The sequence below is a fragment of the Macrobrachium rosenbergii genome, chromosome 30 (genome assembly GCF_040412425.1).
Source record: "Macrobrachium rosenbergii isolate ZJJX-2024 chromosome 30, ASM4041242v1, whole genome shotgun sequence".
Taxonomy (NCBI): domain Eukaryota; kingdom Metazoa; phylum Arthropoda; class Malacostraca; order Decapoda; family Palaemonidae; genus Macrobrachium; species Macrobrachium rosenbergii.
This window is the reverse complement of record NC_089770.1, coordinates 7,471,001-7,491,000: the sequence shown is the minus strand read 5'-3', so window position 1 is coordinate 7,491,000 and position 20,000 is coordinate 7,471,001. Positions and strand designations below refer to the sequence as shown.

Sequence of the window (20,000 nt, the reverse complement as noted above, 5' to 3'; positions counted from 1 at the left end):
GCGCAGGATGGATAAATTCTTATTTACATTCCGGGATTGCGTAGGAATGGAGGATTTCTTTTTCACATTACCGGATTGCGCAGAAATGGAGGTTTTCTTTTTCACATTCCTGAATTGCGCAGAAAAAGAGGATTTCTCATTCGCATTCCTGGACTGCGCAGAAATGGAGCTTTTCTTTTTTTTACATTCCGGGATTGCGTAGGAATGTTTTTTTTTTTTCACATTCCAGGATTGCGCAGGATTGAAGGTGTTATTCAGTTTCAGGGATTGCGCAGAAATGGAGCTTTTCTTTTCACATTCCGGCATTGCGCAGAAATTGAGGATTTTATTCAAAATCCGGGATTGCGCTGAAATTCAGGCATTGGATATCCAAATTTTCAGGACAGGATTTTTGTTACTTTGAAGGATTTGTAAAAAGTTTTGGATAATTTAAATTGAAATTTTCAGCATTACCCCCTGGGCCATAGATCACCTGTATATCTCACTTTCACTTGTTTTCCCGAGGGGTGGGGTGACCCCATTGTGACCTCGGTCACAAAGTGACCCAGCAACCCCTTCCATTCCTTTGACTGTACCTCCTTTCATATTCGCTTTCTTCCAACTCACTTTCCCCAACCTGCTCTCAACAATTGTTTCATAGTAGCAACTGCGAGGTTTTCCTCCTGTTACACCTCTCAAACCTTTTTACTCTCAATTTTTCTTCCAGCGCTGAATGACCTCATAGGTTCCAATGCTTGGCCTTTGGCCTAAACTCTACATTCCATTCCATTTCTGTTATTTAACTTATCTTGATACATAGATAAATTTTCTGCTATTAATATCTGAATAAATTATCCATAAATCTACTAGTAGGGTTGCCAGTTAGTAATAAATGAGTTAACGTAAGGTACCGTTTTGTACCACTGAGATTCAGCCAACCTTGTGCTGGCACGGGCTCTTAAGATCTTCAGCAGAACGGAAACCGTTTTGGAAGTTGCAGATAGTAATTTTTTTCTTGACATATTTTGCCCAGTGCACTTCACCCGTTACCTGAAGTTTATCTATAAAATTTAACGTTAGACTTTTAGAAGTTGGAATTGAAGTCAACTTATTCATTATTCCCTAAAGTGGAAATATATCGACCTAAAAGTACTTAGTTGGAGTTTGGGGTTCAATACTGGTTTATCACTTGTTTGGTTATTAGGTCTATGTGGTCTACTCTGGCTACTGTAGAAATCAGGGAAGTCTACTGCGTACCGAAAGATATTTGTAGGTATTTATATAATTATCTCTTCGTTTATGTGTCTGTCTTTTATTATTTTTTTTATTTTTCTCTGTACTATATCCTATTGAATAATAATGACATTTATCCCCACTATCTCGAAGAGTGATGCAAAGACTAAATCTTAGTCATGTATCTTTTAAGCAATCTGTAACTCTGGGACAAACGAAAACAAACTAGCATTCAAACGAAGATGTGGTTGGAACTAACCACGAACAGAACCTGTCTGCTTCTTTCTCAGAAGACATGCATGGTACAAGTAATCCCCAAACAAAAATAAACAAACAGCGCGACCGGTCGTTCTAAAAACCCACCACGAACCGAACGTATCTCCTCCTCCTCCTCCTCCTCCTCCCTCCTCCTCCTCCTCCTCCTCCTCCTCCTCCTCCTCCTCCTCCTCCTCCTCCTCCTCCTCTCGCGTCCCTTCTTCACCCCATCGCTCCCTCTTGGCCCTAAACTGTAATTGAAATTCCGTCAATATCGGTGTGGGGTCGACTTGACTTTTTTTTTTTTGTTATCACTCGCGCCCCCGATTTCCCCATTCTTCCGATTTGATATTCCTTCCCGTCAATAATCCGGCGGTATACACCCTCCCCCCCTTTGTGGACGGGTAGGGGGGGGGAAGTGGTGGTCCTCCCTCCCTAAATCTGAGGTCGGTTTGGTAGTCGCTTTCCCTCAACATGTCGTGATGAGAATCGACTCGAAACGCCACATCTCAAAGGAAGACAGATCGGGAGCGATATGTCGAGAGCAGATTGTTTACGGAATGGCCGAAGGAGGTTTGGCCGACGGCCTCCGGTCGGTCTAGAGTGCAGCTGTCTTAGCATTCCTTCTTCGTCTCTCTGATTTTTTTTATTCCTCGTTTTCATACAACACGTATTTTCTAACCTATATACGATATACGTACATAGATACATATATATATATATATATACATATAAATACATTATAATCTATATACAGTATACATACACATATGTACACACATATAACTACATAAGGTTAGGCCTAGTGGTAGTTAAGTGTCAAGCAACATAGGATATGAGACTGAAGGATATGCCTAGTCGTAGTTAAGTATCAAGCATCATAGGCTATAAGACTTTGAGGATCAGGCCTAGTCTTAATCAAACAGCAAGCAACATATGCTGTGAGACTTTGAAGGCTAGGCCTAGTCGTAGTTAAGTATCAAGCAACATGGGTTAAAAGACTTTGAAGGCTATGCCTAGTCGTAGTTAAGTATCAAGCAACATGGGTTAAAAGACTCTGAAGGCTAGACCTAGTGGTAGTTAAGTATCCAGCAACATAGCCCATAAGACTCTGAAGGCTAGGCCTAGTCGTAGTTAAGTATCAAGCAACATGGGTTAAAAGACTTTGAAGGCTATGCCTAGTCGTAGTTAAGTATCAAGCAACATGGGTTAAAAGACTCTGAAGGCTAGGCCTAGTCGTAGTTAAGTATCAAGCAACATAGCCTATGAGACTGAAGGATAGGCCTAGTCGTAGTTAAGAACCAAGCAACATAGGCTATAAGACTCCGAAGGCTAGGCCTAGTCGTAGTTAAGAACCAAGCAACATAGGCTATAAGACTCCGAAGGCTAGGCCTAGTCGTAGTTAAGTGCCAAGCAAAATAAGAGGCATTGGAAACAGGAAGCATAGACCATATAATCTGAACGAGGTGAAATATATAAGCATCCAAAGACGTGAAGATCTAAAAATACATTTGTGACACCAGCACAAATGACATCTTCACAAAGAAGTGGCAAAGTTGACGTCAGTGTTTACAAACAGGTTCCTGACCTTCCAAGAGAGATTAGGGTTGATGTAGCAGATTCTGAGTCACGTAGACGCCGACCTAATTCCGATGTTGAGATATTATTGTTTTCAGACACTGAACTGATTAGAGAGAGAGAGAGAGAGAGAGAGAGAGAGAGAGAGAGAGAGAGAGAGAGAGGAGAGGAGCTTTCATCTTTGGCGTAGCCACAGGTCCAGATCTAATGACGGTGAAAGCAATGTAAGCTCCGTATCTCTCCAACCCATATATACATATAGAAATATACATATATATGTATGTATGCTTATATGTATACATTTTCTTCGTCTTTCTACACATTCTTTTTATTGTCGTTTTCCCCTTGCATTTTTTATTCTTCTTAGCAAAGAAAAAAATGAAAAATAATGTCTGTAGTGAATAAAATAAAATAAAATAAAATAAAATAAAATAAAATAAATAACTTCTATTCAGCACAGGAACCAGAGAGTTAACTCTCATTGTCTTCTGCCGTTTGAGAATTTCCTTAACGAATTGTTTTCGCTCCACTGGCGTCATCAACATACGTCACGTGACGTCACAGCGCATTGTTCCCCCCCCCCCAATGTTTCACAGGCGTTAATATAAATTTGGTCGTTCTCTCTCTCTCTCTCTCTGTAAAACAAATCAGATACGGTTTACAGAGAAACACAACATACCTGTTTATAGGCGCATTCCTTATATAACCTGAGAGAGAGAGAGAGAGAGAGAGAGAGAGAGAGAGAGAGAGAGAGAATACATCACTCTAAGGTCCCTTAATATTCGGGTATAGGAATTCGTCTCGCTGGAGAGAGGGTGGCATTGATCTATATTGTATTGTGTCAGCTTGTTGGTGACTAAGTTCCCTCTCCCCTCTTATGCACGCCCATGCGCGCGTGTGCGCCCTCACGCACACACACATACACATACACACACACACACACAAACACGTCCACGAAGTCAGAGTCAGGCTGGTACACGTAGGCTTTGAAAACTGCTAATTCAGTCTTTTACAAATTGCAGCCAAATGTTTTTCAAAATGAAACTGTGCGGTCTCTTGAATTATTTCTTTTTAATTTTTAAAAACGAATTTATTTTGAGTAGTTGAAAGTTTTTTTATAGATAATCTCTCTGCATTACCTAAAAAATGTAGATTTACCTTTTTTTTTGTAAAATATGGAGATTTCTGCCAACTTTGCTGGTAATCTCTTTTTGCCTTACCTATTTGGTAAAATATGGCAATTTTTGGCAACCTTCTGCTGGTAATCTCTTTCTGCTTCACCTATTTAGTAAAATATGGCGATTTTTGGCAACCTTTGCTGGCATCTCATGGTGCCTTACCTATTTAATATGATATGGAGATTTTTGGCAAACTTTTCCTGGTAATCTCTCTGCATTACCTATTTAGGAAATTATGGAGATTTCTGGCACCTTTTACTGGTAATATCTTTCTGCATTACCTATTTAGGAAAATGTGGAGATTTCTGGCAACCTTTATTGGTAATATCTTTATGCCTTACCTAGTTAATATAATATGGAGATTTCTCGCATTCTTTGCTGATAATCTCTTTCTCCTCACCTATTTAGGAAAATATGGAGATTTCTGGCAACTTATCACTTAGTAATACGGCGTGGATGACATTATGTCATTCCAATTTGCTATTTGAGTGAATCGTATAGTTTTAGTCACGGTATAGTGAGCTATAGTCTTCATTGCTGTACAGTGAACAATTTCCTTGGAGATAATGTAACCGGTATGGCAGTTACTCCGGCTTGCAAGGGATTTATGCATTATCGAAGTAGCTTCTGGAGTTATACAGTAGATTCATTTTCTTTATCTAATAATTCAAAATTCTACATGTCGGAGAGAATAGAGAATAGAACGTAGGATTTAGGCCAGAAGCCAAGCGCTGGGACCCGAGAAATCATTCAACGCTGAAAGGGAAATTGAGAGTTGAAAGGTTTGAGAGGTTTAGCAGGAGGAAAACCTCAATTAATCGCACTATGAATCAGTTGTTAGGAGAGGTTTTGAGGAAGGTAAGATGGAAGAAAGAGAAAATCTCTCAGGTTTTTTTTGGAGACCTGTCTATTCTCGCAATGGTTTAATTCTTTCATTCTTCAATTTTTTTTCAATATTGGTCCCCAGGACAATGAATACTGGTGGAGAGAAACTGAGTTCTGTGTATAAGTAATATATATACATGGATATATGTATATATGTATATATATATAATATATATATATATATATATATATATATATATATATATATATATATATATATATATATATATATATTCACACATTGCCACAGGTGAAAAATAAGAGATTTAGGGTGAAGGTCCTGACCGGTTTCGACTTTATTTCCAAGCCATTGACGAAGGACTGATACAGAGTGTAAATGGCTTGATATAAAGTCGAAACCGGTCAGACCTACACCCTGTCTTTATTTTTCACCTGTAATAATGTGTGAGAAATGAATCACGTACAAAAGTGATAATAATCATATGTATATATATATATATATATATATATATATATATATATATATATATATATATATATATATATATATATCCTATACACAAGTAACCTACCAAATACCCTTCCTTTTAGATACAATTGGACCTGAATGATATCTCACGTTCAGCAAGCTATAGATCAGGAGGACGCATGGATTATGTCGGATACAATTCTCTAAGCACCCGCTTATCATCATTATTGTAAATGGGTCAAGGAACTCAACAGAATGGAGTCGTTTCTTGAAAGTCAGTTTCTTCAGTGACACAACTGACCATATGTTCTGTCACGCTCGAAAAGAGAAGAAGACGTGCTCTGAATTCAGATGGCCTCATCGAAAGGGAATTATTTATGATTTTCATTTGTTTGTGTGGTTGTTTGTGCGTACACACACCCACGCATACACACAGATGTGTAATGTATATATATACGTATATATACATATATACATAGTGTATGTGTATGTGTACAAACAAACACATACACACACATACATATATATGAAGTTTTTATCACACCGTGATTTATATACATTCATGAAACTACAAATGTTGTTTAATATCAAATTCACTTATTCCCGAGGTAGCGTGAATTTGGTATTAAACAACATTTGTAGTTTCTAGTATACATACACACACACACACACACACACATACATACATATATATATATATATATATATATATATATATATATATATATATATATACAGTGTATATATATATATATATGTTTATGTGTGTACACAAACATACACATATTTATATATACATATATTTACACAGTATATATGTGTATGTGTGTACACACAACACAAAACAAACGAAAATCATAAATAATCCCTTTCGATAAGCCCATCTGAATTCAGAACACGCCTTTCTCTCTTCTCGAGCGTGACAGAAAATATCGTCAGTTGTGTCAATGAAGAAATTAGACTTTCAGGAAACGACTCCATTCCGGGGATGTTCCTTGATCCATTTACAAAAATGATGGTAAGCAGGTGCTTAGAGAACTGTATCCGACATCATCCATGCGTCCTCCTGATCTATAGCCTACCGAACGTGAGACATCATTTGGTCCCAATTGTATCTAATAGGAAGGTTATAAGGTAGATTACTTATATATATATATATATATATATATATATATATATATATATATATATATATATATATATATATATATGTATGTATATGTGTGTGTATAATGTGTGTATGTGTATATGTATATGTATATATATATTTATATATATATATATATATATATATATATATATATATATATATATATATATATATTATACCTATATATACATACATATAGGGATGTATCTTTTAACTGTATAATTATATTTTAATTATCTTTTAACTGTATAATTATAAAAAATAAGAACAAGATGACCTTTGTATTTTATAGTTGTAAAATGAAAATATGTTGATCTATTATTTTTTATATATAAAATAAAAGCAATCGTATCTTTGAATTTTTTGTGAGAGAAAATCAATCTGATCTATCTTATATTTATAATTGCAAGGAAAACTAGCCAATTTTTTGTATTAAAAACAAATTATATAACCTTTTTAATTAATCTTTTTTATTCAAGAGTCGCAAAATAAATATTGAAGCTGAATTTTTCATCTTATTCCGAGATTAAAAAGGACCCGACGTTCCAGATTCGTACATTTGTAAAATATTAAAAAAAATGTGTAATTGCAAAATAAAACAAATAAAAAATGCGCCGAAGTTCTTCGGCGCAATCGAGTTTTCTAAACAGCCGCTACAGCGTATAATCAAGGCCACCGAAAATAAATCTGTCTTTCGGTGGTCTCGGTATAATGCTTTATGAGCCACGGCCCATGAAACTTTAATCACGTCCCGATGGTGGCCTATCCTATATCGTTGCCAGAAGCGCGATCATGGCTAACTTCAACCTTAAATAAAATAAGAACTACAGAGGCTAGAGGGCTGCAATTTGGTATGTTTGATGACTGGAGTGTGGATGATCAACGTACCAATTTGCAGCCCTCTAGCCTCAGTAGTTTTTAAGATCTGAGGGTGGACAGAAAAAGTGCGGTTAGTATAAAGTGCGGACGGACGGACAAAGCCGGCGCAATTGCGGTAATTGTTATCGTTATATTATGATTTAGACAATTGCTTATTAATACTTATTGCTAATAGGGAAATAATTCATATGTATCGATCGCTGTTGATTTGATTTTCGAAAATACTAATTTTATTCATTAGTTTTACTTACTATTATCTTTTTTTACGTAACCGAACTCGAGTAATCAATTCAATTATGCTTTCAAAGTCGTAGAAATTTTCATATTATTTATGTCAATCACACATCTTCTCAATCAGTACATCACGTTTCACCGACCGAATCAGTCGCTTAATTTTTCAACCAATGGAAAGGTGATAATTTATTTACCAATAAATTGGAAAATTTATTCAAGCAAATGTTAGTCCCTAAATAACCATGTGCAACAGAGCGTCGGATAGCCTCTGATTTTATTATAAATTATCAAAAACAACATGTAATGTTTTATATACTGATCGTTGGTTGTCGCAAGGAATGCTTATATTAATTATTACTTGATTGGAGTTTATCATGCTAATTTATTTACCGATATTAATCATATTTTGAGAAATATTCCGTTGCTTACCTCATAGGCGAAAATGTATGTATGTATGCATGGAAACAATATATATCTACATATATATATATATATATATATATATATATATATATATATATATATATATATATATATATATATATATATATTATATTTATACATACTGTATATATATATGTATATATATATATATATATATATATATATATATATATTTTATATACTTGTATATATATATACATAATATGTATAATATATATATATATATATATATATATATATATATATATATATAATATATATATAAAGAAAATAACTCTGAGGTAAATTAGAACATTAGTTACATAACTCCATTACATAAGTTTACAATACTATTGTTCAGCATGGCCATAGCGAAAGTAGTGAAGATAGGAGAAAAAAAAAGAAAAAAGAAAAACGTGGAGCAGACTTAGTCACGTCGATGTTTTGGAAACAATGATGACGTAGTCACACGCGGGACGAAAATAGCACTGGTGGTACTTACTGTCCTACTTTAGGTGTTACCGGTTTGACAGTTTGATTCTTTGTTTTTTTTTTTTTTTTTTGCGAATATATTTGTTGGTGTTTCTTTTTCTTTGTTTATTATTTGATCTTGTGTAAAGAATAGGTGAGAGAGAGAGAGAGAATTTTAAATCTGCGAGACATAGATTTTTTTTTTTTTTGTAAACCTAATTGATAATTAAAGCTCGCCGGGAATGTCAGTCCTCGGCATATAATCTACACCCATTCGCACGAGCACGCACACACACACACACACACACACACACATATATATATATATATATATATATATATATATATATATATATATATATATATATATATATATATATATATATATTGTGTGTGTGTATGTAGAGGATATCTCCAGTTACCCAGCGCAGTGAAAAGGGTATTGGTAAAAGTAAAGGAACCACAGAAATGAAATTAATAACAATGAATGATAAAAGAGTGAGCGAAACTCACAATTAAGGAATACTTTTGCTTAACCGAATTTCTAGGATGAAATCTTTTTAAATAAAGGTGTGGAACTTCTCATTAAAACATTCTTCTTTTTTTCTGAATTATGAGAGCTGTCTGCCTGTCAAAAATCCCATCATAAGAAGTGGAATCAGAAATGTGATTCTTTTCCAAAGAAGAAGTGGAATTAGAGGTATGATTATAATCTAAAGAAGTGGAATTAGTAATATGATTCTTATCCAAAGAAGTGGAATTAGAAGTATGATTATAATCCAAAGAAATGGAATTAGAAGTATAATTCTTGTCCAAAGAAGTGGAATTAGAAGTATGATTATAATCCGAACAAGTGGAATTAGAAGTATGATTATAATCCAAAGACGTGGAATCAGAATTATGATTATAATCCAAAGAAATGGAATTAGAAGTATAATTCTTATCCAAAGAAGTGGAATTAGAAGTATGATTATAATCCAAAGAAGTGAATCAGAATTATGATTCTCTTCCAAAGAAGTGGAATTTTAGAAGTATAATTCTTATCCAAAGAAGTGGAATTAGAAGTATGACTATAATCCAAACAAGCGGAATCAGAATTATGACTCTCTTTCAATGAAGTGGAATCAGAATTATGACTCTCTTCCAGTGAAGTGGAATTAGAAGTATAATTCTTGTCCAAAGAAGTGGAATTAGATTATCCTTTTCCACTTATAAATGTAAAACATTACCAAATTCTGCCCTTGGTAAAATCACATAAATATGGAATATATATAAAAAAAAAAAAGATTTACGTGGAATGTTAAAATGAGATGTTTGGGGTAGAAAGCATTCAAGTACCCTGAAAGGATATTTAGGATTAGAAAAGAATCCAAAAATATTTTTTTTCAAGTTATCAGGAGACTGAGAAGGAATAAGTCACAGTTATCCTACGTTGGATAAACTGATGAATATATCTAAAAAAAAAAAAAATTATCCGCGTGACTAATCTTGAAGACCTTTGCAATCTAGAAGCTATTCGGTATTCTAGAAAATGCATTCTAGCCTTGCTGCTCTAGAGAATATACCATTCTTAGTGCATTAGATAATATTCCAAACAATTTTTATTCCTCTACATTGACGCCAAGTATTCTAGAAATGTCGCCTATTCTAGAATGTTTAACCGTCCTAGAGAATATGATGTAATCAGCAGATTAGATAATATCATTCATATGATTCTGAATCATATTAAGACAATGCATTACCGCCAGTATCCTTGAAAATCCTGTGTTCTTAAACTGGCGTTCATCCTAGAGACATTTCCTTCTAGTTCATCCTACACAGAATTAAAGCTGGTGTCCAAAAAAATTCCATCCTAGAGCTAATCCTCAAGGATATTAAGGCTATCGTATTCCTAAACGTATATGTAAGGTTTTATCAGATGGTCGCTTATGCCCGCGATATGCACTTATTCAAACCTGGCAAATAAAGAGAGTTCAGTGTAAGAATCCTACAAGCGGTATCCTGAAGGAACGTCCTGTTCTTGGTGTGTCCTTCTAGATAAAGTCTCTTGTTCGAGAATGTCTTTGATAGGAAGGATTCCTGTCCTTGAAAACGAAGGTGGGTGTCCTTTGTATATCCTAGAGCACTGAAGATGCATTCGCGTCCTTTGAAAAAGTGATAAATCGGACATCCTTATCGACACAAAGAGTCCTATATCTCGGCATCAGTGCCTTGGATGTAGCCGTAGATATCATCCACCCATTCATCCATCAGTTCATCCAACAATTAAAAGGATCCCTATTACTCTGTTGCAATGCCTTGGATGTAGCCATAGATATCATCCACCCGTTCATCCATCCGTTCATCCAGCAAGTAAAAGGATTCATATTTCTGTTGCAATGCCTTGACGTAGCCAACAAGTAAAAAGATCCCTATCCAATGCCCCATGTTCATCCATCCGTTCATCCAGCAAGCAAAAGGATCCCCATTTCTCTGTTGCAATGCCTTGGACGTAGTCATATCATCCACCCGTTCATCCGTCCGTTCATCCAACAAGTAAAAGGATCCCTATTTCTCTGTTGCAATGCCTTGGATGTAGTCATAGATATCATCCACCCGTTCATCCAACCAGCAAGTAAAAGGATCCCTATATCTCAGTTGCAATGCCTTGGATGTAGCCATAGATATCATCCACCCGTTCATCCATCCAGCAAGTAAAAGGATCCCTATTTCTCTGTTGCAATGCCTTGGATACAGCCATCGAAATCATCCACTCGTTCATCCATCTGGTTTTCAGTTGCAAGTCTGTAGAGGTGAAAACTCAATGGACATTCTTCTGATTCAAAAGAAATTACATCCGGCTTTGATTCAAAAGAAATTACATCCGGTCAAGTACCTGTTTAACAAAACTGAAAATTATTTTCACTTATATTTTGCACTTTAACATCCTTAAACATCCGTAGGGCATGGCGTGTGGGTCTAGTAACTCCATCCTAAAATGCTTGCTGCAAGCAGGAACGATACTTTATGGAGCACTTAACCTTCGCCCCCCAAAAAAAAAAAAAAACGCGAGGCACGATAAAAATGTTTGTGAAAATACAACGAACTCCCTTTGAAAAACTGAAACCATTTATAAAGATTAGCTGGAACTAAGTCTTGACAACGAACTTTATTTCAGAAAACTGAAACTTTATCTTATAAAACTGTCTCCGGATCTTAAGAGATTGTATCTTTATTAAAACGAACTGACAATTTGCCTGGGAAAGTATTGTATCTTTATTCAAATGAACTGACAATTTGTCTGGGAGAGTGGGATTTTATTTGATCGAACTAAATTTTTCTTAAAAAGCTGTAAAATGGTTTCTTATCTTTTAAATATGTAGGCTGATCTTATAACTCAGCTTATACACTGTAAACTCCTCTTCCAGAGCAGGGGCCTAGTGCCGTCAGTGCATCTCATGCGGTGCACTGTAGGCATTAATTAAGGTTCTTTGCAGCATGCCTTCGGCCCCTGGATGCAAACCCTTTCGTTCCTTTTACTGTAGCTCCTTTCATATTCTTTCTCCCATCTGACTTTCCAACCTCTCCCAACAATTGATTCATAGTGCAACTGCTTTGAGGCTTTCCTCCTGTTACACCTTTCAAACCTTTTACTGTCAGTTTCCGTTTCAACGCTGAATGACCTCATACGTCCCAGTGCTTGGCCTGTGGCCTAATTCTATACTCAGTTCAATTCAGTTTAAAACGGTAGAAAGTTTAATCTTATAAAAGGTAATCCAAATTTTATAAACTACAACGTCATCATAAGAAACGGTACACTTATCGTAACAAACTGTAACTTCATCTTATTAAATGGTACCGTTTTTGCATCTGGGTACCAAGCTTTGCCCTTGGTGACTAATATTCTAATATCCACTTCTGCTAAACTAACGTTTCGCATATTTTTTTGGCTGGTGTTAAATAATCGCAATGCATAATCGTTCCCGGAGTTACGTCAGTTTTGGCGCAGTTTGGCGGAAGTGTTGAGAGATATTGGCTACTTGGCACCAATATTTTGGTAGCATAAGTCTAAACGAAGCGGTTAAATGTGACTTTTTGTGACCACCATCAGATAAACTCACGATTCAAGTGCTAAAGTTGCTGTTAATTAGATAAAGTTAGCGCTTCATTGTAGCATAAACGTCAAAGACTAGACCAGAGTCTGTGGAGGTGTTCCAGTCATGTGGAGAGAATGAGATAACGTTGTAATTTTATAAAGTAAAGTTACAATTTTAGGATGAAGTAGTAGTTTTATGAAGTAAAGTTGTCATTTTGGTAAGAAATCATTACAGAATTTTCAGTTAAAGTTGTAGTTCTATAAGAAGCTGCAAATTATAAGAGAAAATGATTTTTATGAAATAAAGTTGCGGTTTTAAATGATAAAGTTCAGTTTTATGATATAAAGTTATGATTTTTAAGATAAATTGTTTTTCATAAGATAAAGATGCCGTTCTGTAAGGTAAACTTGACGTTTATGTAAGAAATTACTTTTTTCAGATAAAGTTACGTTTCTCTAGATGAAGTTACGTTTCTGTAAGTTAAGTATACCTTAGTTTAACCAGACCACTGAGCTGATTAACAGCTCTCCTAGGGCTGGCCCGAAGGATTAGATTTATTTTACGTGGCTAAGAACCAACTGGTTACCTAGCGACGGGACTTACAGCTTATTGTGGAATCCGAACCGCATTATAACGAGAAATGAATTTCTATCACCAGAAACAAATTTCTCTCATTCTTCATTGGCCACTCGGAGAATCGAACGCCGGCCCGGCAGAGGGCTATCCGAGAACGGTACCGACCCGTCCAATGAGAAACTGTAACATGAAGTTATAGTATTATAACATGAATTTCAGGGTTTATAACAAAAAAAATTTCAGTTATATACAATGAAACTGCAGAATTTTCTGATAAAATCATATAGCCTTTGAAGAAAGTTCTAATTCCTTAGTGAAGAATTAGAGGAATTTATTTCTAGTGATAGAAATTCATTTCTCGTCATAATGTGGTTCGGATTCCACAATAAGCTGTAGGTCCAATTGGTTCTTAGCCACGTAAAATAAGTCTAGTCCTACGGGCCAGCCCTCTCCAGGAGAGCTGTTAATCAGCTCAGTGGTTTGGTTAAACTAAGTTATGCTTAACTTTTTTGGGATTCTGAGAAACGATTCAATTCAAATAAATATCTGGAACCTACGTAATCAAAGAGGATTTAATTCCCGTCGTAGAATTTTCATCTCGTGGCATTTCAAGTATCTCAATAATAAACACTAACATTATTTATAAGCAGTATAAATGATGACTGGTTGAGTCTTAAGTGCGTTCTCATATTTCTTAAACTGTTTCGATTCAAATCTCAAGTGTCATTCAAACGGTTCTTCTGATAAGTGTTCACTTCTCAGAGACAGTAATGATCTTTAAATACTCCATTACATCATCAACACAGAATGATTTACCAGAAGAGAATCCTATCTTCTGGTCGTGACGCAAATCTCGTTTTCTTTAACCTTCGTAGGATAACTAGCATATTATCATCAACTCGTGCTTCAGACTTTAAATTTCGTGCGTTCGCTTTCGTGAATCACCGAACATTCAGAGCAAGGCAGGAAGCAGGAAGTCTGTGGAAGGTTCAGAAGTAAAGAAGGTTGTCAAGGGAAGCCAGATTTGGAATGTATGAAGAGATTGTTGAGCCAACTCTCCGTAATGGAAGTGGAGTGTGGATGCAGAGCTGACGTGAAGAACAAAGGTTTAAGTAATTGGAAATCTTGTGATTAGTGTTTAGAGAATGAGAAATGTATAGATTCAAAAGCGATGAAGGTTGTCCAGGGACACCAAAATTGAAGTGTATAAAGGATTGTTGAGCCAGCTCTCCTTAATGGAAGTGAAGTGTGGATGTTGAGCACAAATGAAGAACAAAGGTTTAAGTAACTAGAATCTTTGTGAATGTGCTATGTAGAGTAGTGGGTGTCTAGAAAAATAGAAATATTTAGATACGATGACGCGGTAAGAAGTATCATAAATGTCAAAGACTAGATCAGGTTGCTTTGAGGTGTTCTGGACATGTGGAGAGAATGAGACAAGACTGACTGGTGAAAAGAAAGTAAAATTAGGAAATGGTGGGACGAAGGAGGGTAAAGAGACGTGGATGAAATAGAAGAAGATGAACAGAAATGGCTAACTTAATTTGAGGACCAGGAAGGCGACGTGTTTGGATGTATACACATGAACAGTTAACATGGATGCTGATTAACTAAGTTGAAAATTAATAGAGAACACGATCCAGTGCTGAAATGGATACATACGGCAGAATAATTCCTAATGATTCCTGGTGTATATAGGATACATATGAGATGTATCCTAGTGTTAGGCTGGATACATAGGAGACACCAGAGAACAATCTGAGTGGCAAGGGAACAAAGGCGTTGTTTACCTATGTAGTCAATTATCAGAGGACATGTCTCAGAGTCAGAATGGATACATAGACGAGTGAATATCCTGATAATAGACCGGTTACATAGTGGAGGACATAGTTTAAGATGAGGTTGGACACAAAGGGTTGGGGAACAGGTCTTAGACTTTCTACACGGGGGAAGGAAGCAGACCAGAATCCTTCAGAGGACCAAAGTGGACTTCCAGAGAGTGAAATCCCGTTTTGCCCGAAACAGAGGCCACAAGGAAGACTTTACCTGTGTAGTGGAGTGTCCCAATATCCCTAGGAGGCCTATCGGCATCATCCTTAGGCCTGTGAGCGGGCGAGAGGCAGGGGGAAGCGGTTGAGGCCATGGCGGTGCAGCAGCGATTGTCCATGATGCCGGGAAAGTTCCCAGGGGTTAAATTCGACCGAGGTGGGCGTCCGACGGAGAGCGAAAGGGGGCGGTCCTGCCGGCTTTTGCGTGGGAGGAGGAGGAGGAGATCGAGGGAGGAGGGAGGAGGAGGAGGAGGTGGGTCGCGGGACAGACCGGCACCAACAATGAATTGAGGCCGCGGGGGGAGGAGGGGAGGGTAGGATTTGACTGCTTCTGCTGCTGCTGCTGCTGCTGCTTTTCCTCCTCCTGCTGCTACTGCTGTTTTCGCTCTCTCTTCCTTGCACGGGAGGCGAGGGCTGGCTGTCCGTCCTCTTCTGCGCCGGTTGGAATCCAGGGATGGGGAAGAGAAAGCCGTGGTCGCGGAGTTAATGCTGCAGCGCGCGTGGGACGCCCTTCGGGAAAAAGGGAGGTAGGAGGACTACTAGGCCTAGGCCTAGGAGGAGGAGGAGGAGGAGATGACGATGAAATAGGAAATAGGTCAACGCAGTGGCGGGTCTTCTTCTCCCGTGGCGCCCTTTTTCTCTCCCTTCCCTCTCGTTCACTCTCGCAGAAGCGACCAGCCGTACACGAAGGAGGAGGCGCGCGTACGCGTGGATGACGTCTCGCCGACTCCACGCCGCCCTCCGCTGACAAAACGTCCATCTTCGCCGCTAATCAATCCTGATGGGGAGCGCCGCGGGAGGCCGACCAATCGCCGCGCGTCTCCCTTTTCGGCGGCCGCTTCCGACCCACCTCCTGAAGGGGAGCCGCCAATGACCGGCCCCCTCCGATCGGGGGGCGGGAAATTCGTGCGCCCTGGTGATCTGCACACAACCGGCCCCCCGTCTCCCGTGGCGATGCCTTCAGGGGAACGGCGCGCCCTCGTTCGGTGCCGACCAATCGCGGAGGAGGGGGCGGGGTTAGAGTTTGTTATGTCACGGCGGGGAGCGCCAGCCCCCCTCGCTCCCCGACCTTACAAAACCCCCCATTTCTGTCGCCACGTCCTGATCAGGGATTTCGGAGTCGAAAGAGAGAGAAAGAGAAAGAGAAAGAGAGAGAGAGAGGGAGAGAAAGAAAGAGAAAGTCACGATGGGTAGGGATAGGGCCAGATTTAGGGATAGGGGACGATTTTGGGGCGAGAGAGGGAAGGAGGAGTTTGGAGGGGGTGGGTTGGAAGAATCCTTCAAAGGAGCACGGGAATCTGATCTTTAAGGATTATCGTCGACAGGGTCCAGTTTGGCTTCTCGCATTGCTCGGGGCGGGGAGCGTGGTTTGAGGGGAAGGGGTTCCAGGAGATATTAAACTATCGATCCTTGCACAAAGCTTATGCGTAGAAACAGGACGTCCAGTGACGTCACGGAAAGGGGTTAGGTAAGACTTTTGCAACCCACTTCCTTCCTCCTCCTCCTCCTCCTCCTCCTCCTCCTCCTCCTCCTCCTCTCCTCCTCCTCCTCCTACGACGTCACGGGTGCGTCACGACTTGCGTCAGAGGCACGGACGTACGTCGACAATGCAGTACTTCACAGACCCGTTAAATTTATCAATGGAAACACAAAAGCCACGAACACTCATACACTCTGTCTCTCTCTCACTTTGGAGTAGTTCGGTGCAGTGGTTCGTAAATGTGCTTAATTGTATTTTCGCGTCTTTGATATGTCATACCTATCATATTCTTATACAAGAGAGGCGTATGTATGTATGTATATAAGTATATATATGTATAAATATGTATGTTTGTGTGTACGTATGTATAACTTGCTCTCATTGTTCCTCAAGCAATAAATCAAGGGATATATAATAATACAAATTTGCAGTTCTGAAAATTGTCAGGTTTCATATTCATACACAACATGTGTGTGTGTACATGTACGTATACATGTAAATATGCATGTATGTATTTCGTTAGGAATGAATCTAGCATATGTGTATTATTTGATCAGTGCGTCATGGAATTCATTCATAGAATTTGAAGCGCGCTGCCTGGCTCTGTGCGTTATATAAGTGCTCACAGAGATTGTAATATATATATATATATATATATATATATATATATATATATATATATATATATATATATATATATATATATATATATGTGTGTGTGTGTGTGTGTGTGTGTGTGTGTGTGTGTGTGATGCTTCATTCAGGAACACAGGTGTCCTCTTGCTGTTAAGTCAGATAAGCAGAATGTGGATGGATGCGGAAGTTTGTGAATGAGTGTTTCTGACAAGATATATTCAGACTAAGATTATGCAGCATAAATATGAGTGATTTGTTTTGCAAGCAAGTAAAGGCACGCAGTAAGGCTGAATACATTTGCCCACATTTATATATATATATATATATATATATATATATATATATATATATATATATATATATATATATATGTATATATATATATATATATATATATATATATATATATATATATATATATATGTATATATATATATATATACATATATATAGTTATATGTATATAATATATGTATACATATATATATATATATATATATATATATATATATATTTATATATATATATATATATATATATATATATATATATATATATATATATATATATATATATATATATATACTGTATAATATATATATATATATATATATATACATATATATATATATATATATATATATATATATATATATATATATATATATATATATATACACATTATATGATTCTTTCGTCCATTCAAAATAAGTTTGAACTTTCATTTCCCGCCTTCATTTAAATTCTGTCACTGAGATATTTTCTCTTTGATTTCTCTAATTTACAGTTTTCTCGCGTAGATGGTTTCGTAAAATTGTTTCCACTTGCATAAATATTCGTCTGGAGAGAAAGCGAGGGCGGAGGGGTTGTCAGCAAGGGTTCCGCCTTCTCTTAGTAGGGTGCACGCACACCATAAGCGGTAAGTCTCGATGGAGACATTCATTCATACCTACAATTATAAAGTCATGTTATATAATTTGTATTCTTTTTGTTTTATCATTCACTGACCAGGCTCTTGTTTATTCTTGTCATATATATATATATATATATATATATATATATATATGAATTTTATATACAATGTAGAGCCAAGCGTACATGTGTGTGTATATGTGTGTGTATATATATATATATATATATATATATATATATATATATATATATATATATATATATATATATATATATATATATATATATATATATATATATATAAATATATATATATATATATATATATATATATATATATATATACGTATATATATATATGTATATATATTAACTATCACATATACAATTGTTCTGTGCGTTAGTAGAATTTCTAAAAGGAACTCATTCAAACTGGATGGTATCTAATGGAGTATTCATTCAGAAAAAGTTACAAGCTTTCTTAGACAAACAGTCCACATTATCAAGTATCCGTACAATCTGAATAAATACTCCATTAGATACCATCCAGTTTGAATGAGGTCCTTTTAGTAATGTTATATATGTATATATATATATATATATATGTGTATGTATATGTATATATATATATATATATATATATATATATATATATATATATATATATATATATATATATATATATATATATATATATATATATTTATATATATATATATATATATAATATAAACCGTCCAAAAAATATCTTGGCAATGCCTGACCCATAAAAGTATTCTCCAAATTCTGTCGGGGATCAGGTGCTCTCAGGTTGAAAGAAATATTCGCGAATTTCCTCTTCCCCCTCCTTTTTATCTCTTCTGTTCCTCTTTTCTTCGTATTTTTTCGAATAAGAAAATGGATCCAGTATTCCTTTCTGTCTGGTGAGAGCAGGATTTAAAAGAAACATAAGTAAATGATGTTTTTGGGTTTTATCTTTATTTGTTTGTTTCCTGTCAATTCCGATTGTATTTGTGTTTTGTGTTTGGAAATTTGATATGTATCAGAGGAGTCTGATTAAGTTATATATATATGTGTGTATATATATATATATACATATACATATACACACACACAAATGCATACATCCAAACCTTAAGCAAATTTATCTGAAACGTTTTTCAACTTCCACGCTAATTTCCAGAATGCCAATTTCCAAATATTAAACCCCTCCCTTCTCCCCCTCCCCCACCCAGGCTCTTGCTTCAAACATATCGACACTTCCTCCTTCCACGCTTCCTCAAACAGTCCATAAATTATGAGAATATATAAACGAACGCTTTTTGGGTTAAATGAAGCCTCCCCAAAAAAAAATATATATAAGAGAGGTCCCAAAACTCACATATACAATTGGTGTAGTAGAATTTCTAAAGGTTGGGTAGGACAATGGGACCAACCCCCTCCCATTACTTTCCGAGATGGAACCCCATTCCTCCAGAAGCTATAATGTTAAATGTAGGGTTTACGTATAGTCTTTTCGACGGTATATGGAATATTCCACCATCGAGAATAATGTGAGAATTTATTCCACCTCACGG

At 36.5% G+C, this 20,000-nt stretch overlaps 1 protein-coding gene and 1 long non-coding RNA gene across 2 annotated transcripts in view; one reads left to right on the top strand and one right to left on the bottom strand.

Moving 5' to 3' along the window:
• The window catches only part of Gad1 (glutamate decarboxylase), a 115,774-nt gene extending 99,638 nt beyond the window's left edge, over positions 1–16,136 (bottom strand). Inside the window, exon 1 of the mRNA XM_067131650.1 lies at positions 15,394–16,136. Coding sequence (XP_066987751.1) covers positions 15,394–15,514 — 121 coding nt within the window. The 5' untranslated portion in view covers positions 15,515–16,136. The remainder of the gene's footprint in view (positions 1–15,393) is intronic.
• Positions 1–20,000, top strand: part of LOC136854980 (uncharacterized) — a 213,281-nt gene that overhangs the window by 151,393 nt on the left and 41,888 nt on the right. The gene's annotated exons all lie outside the window — the stretch shown is intronic.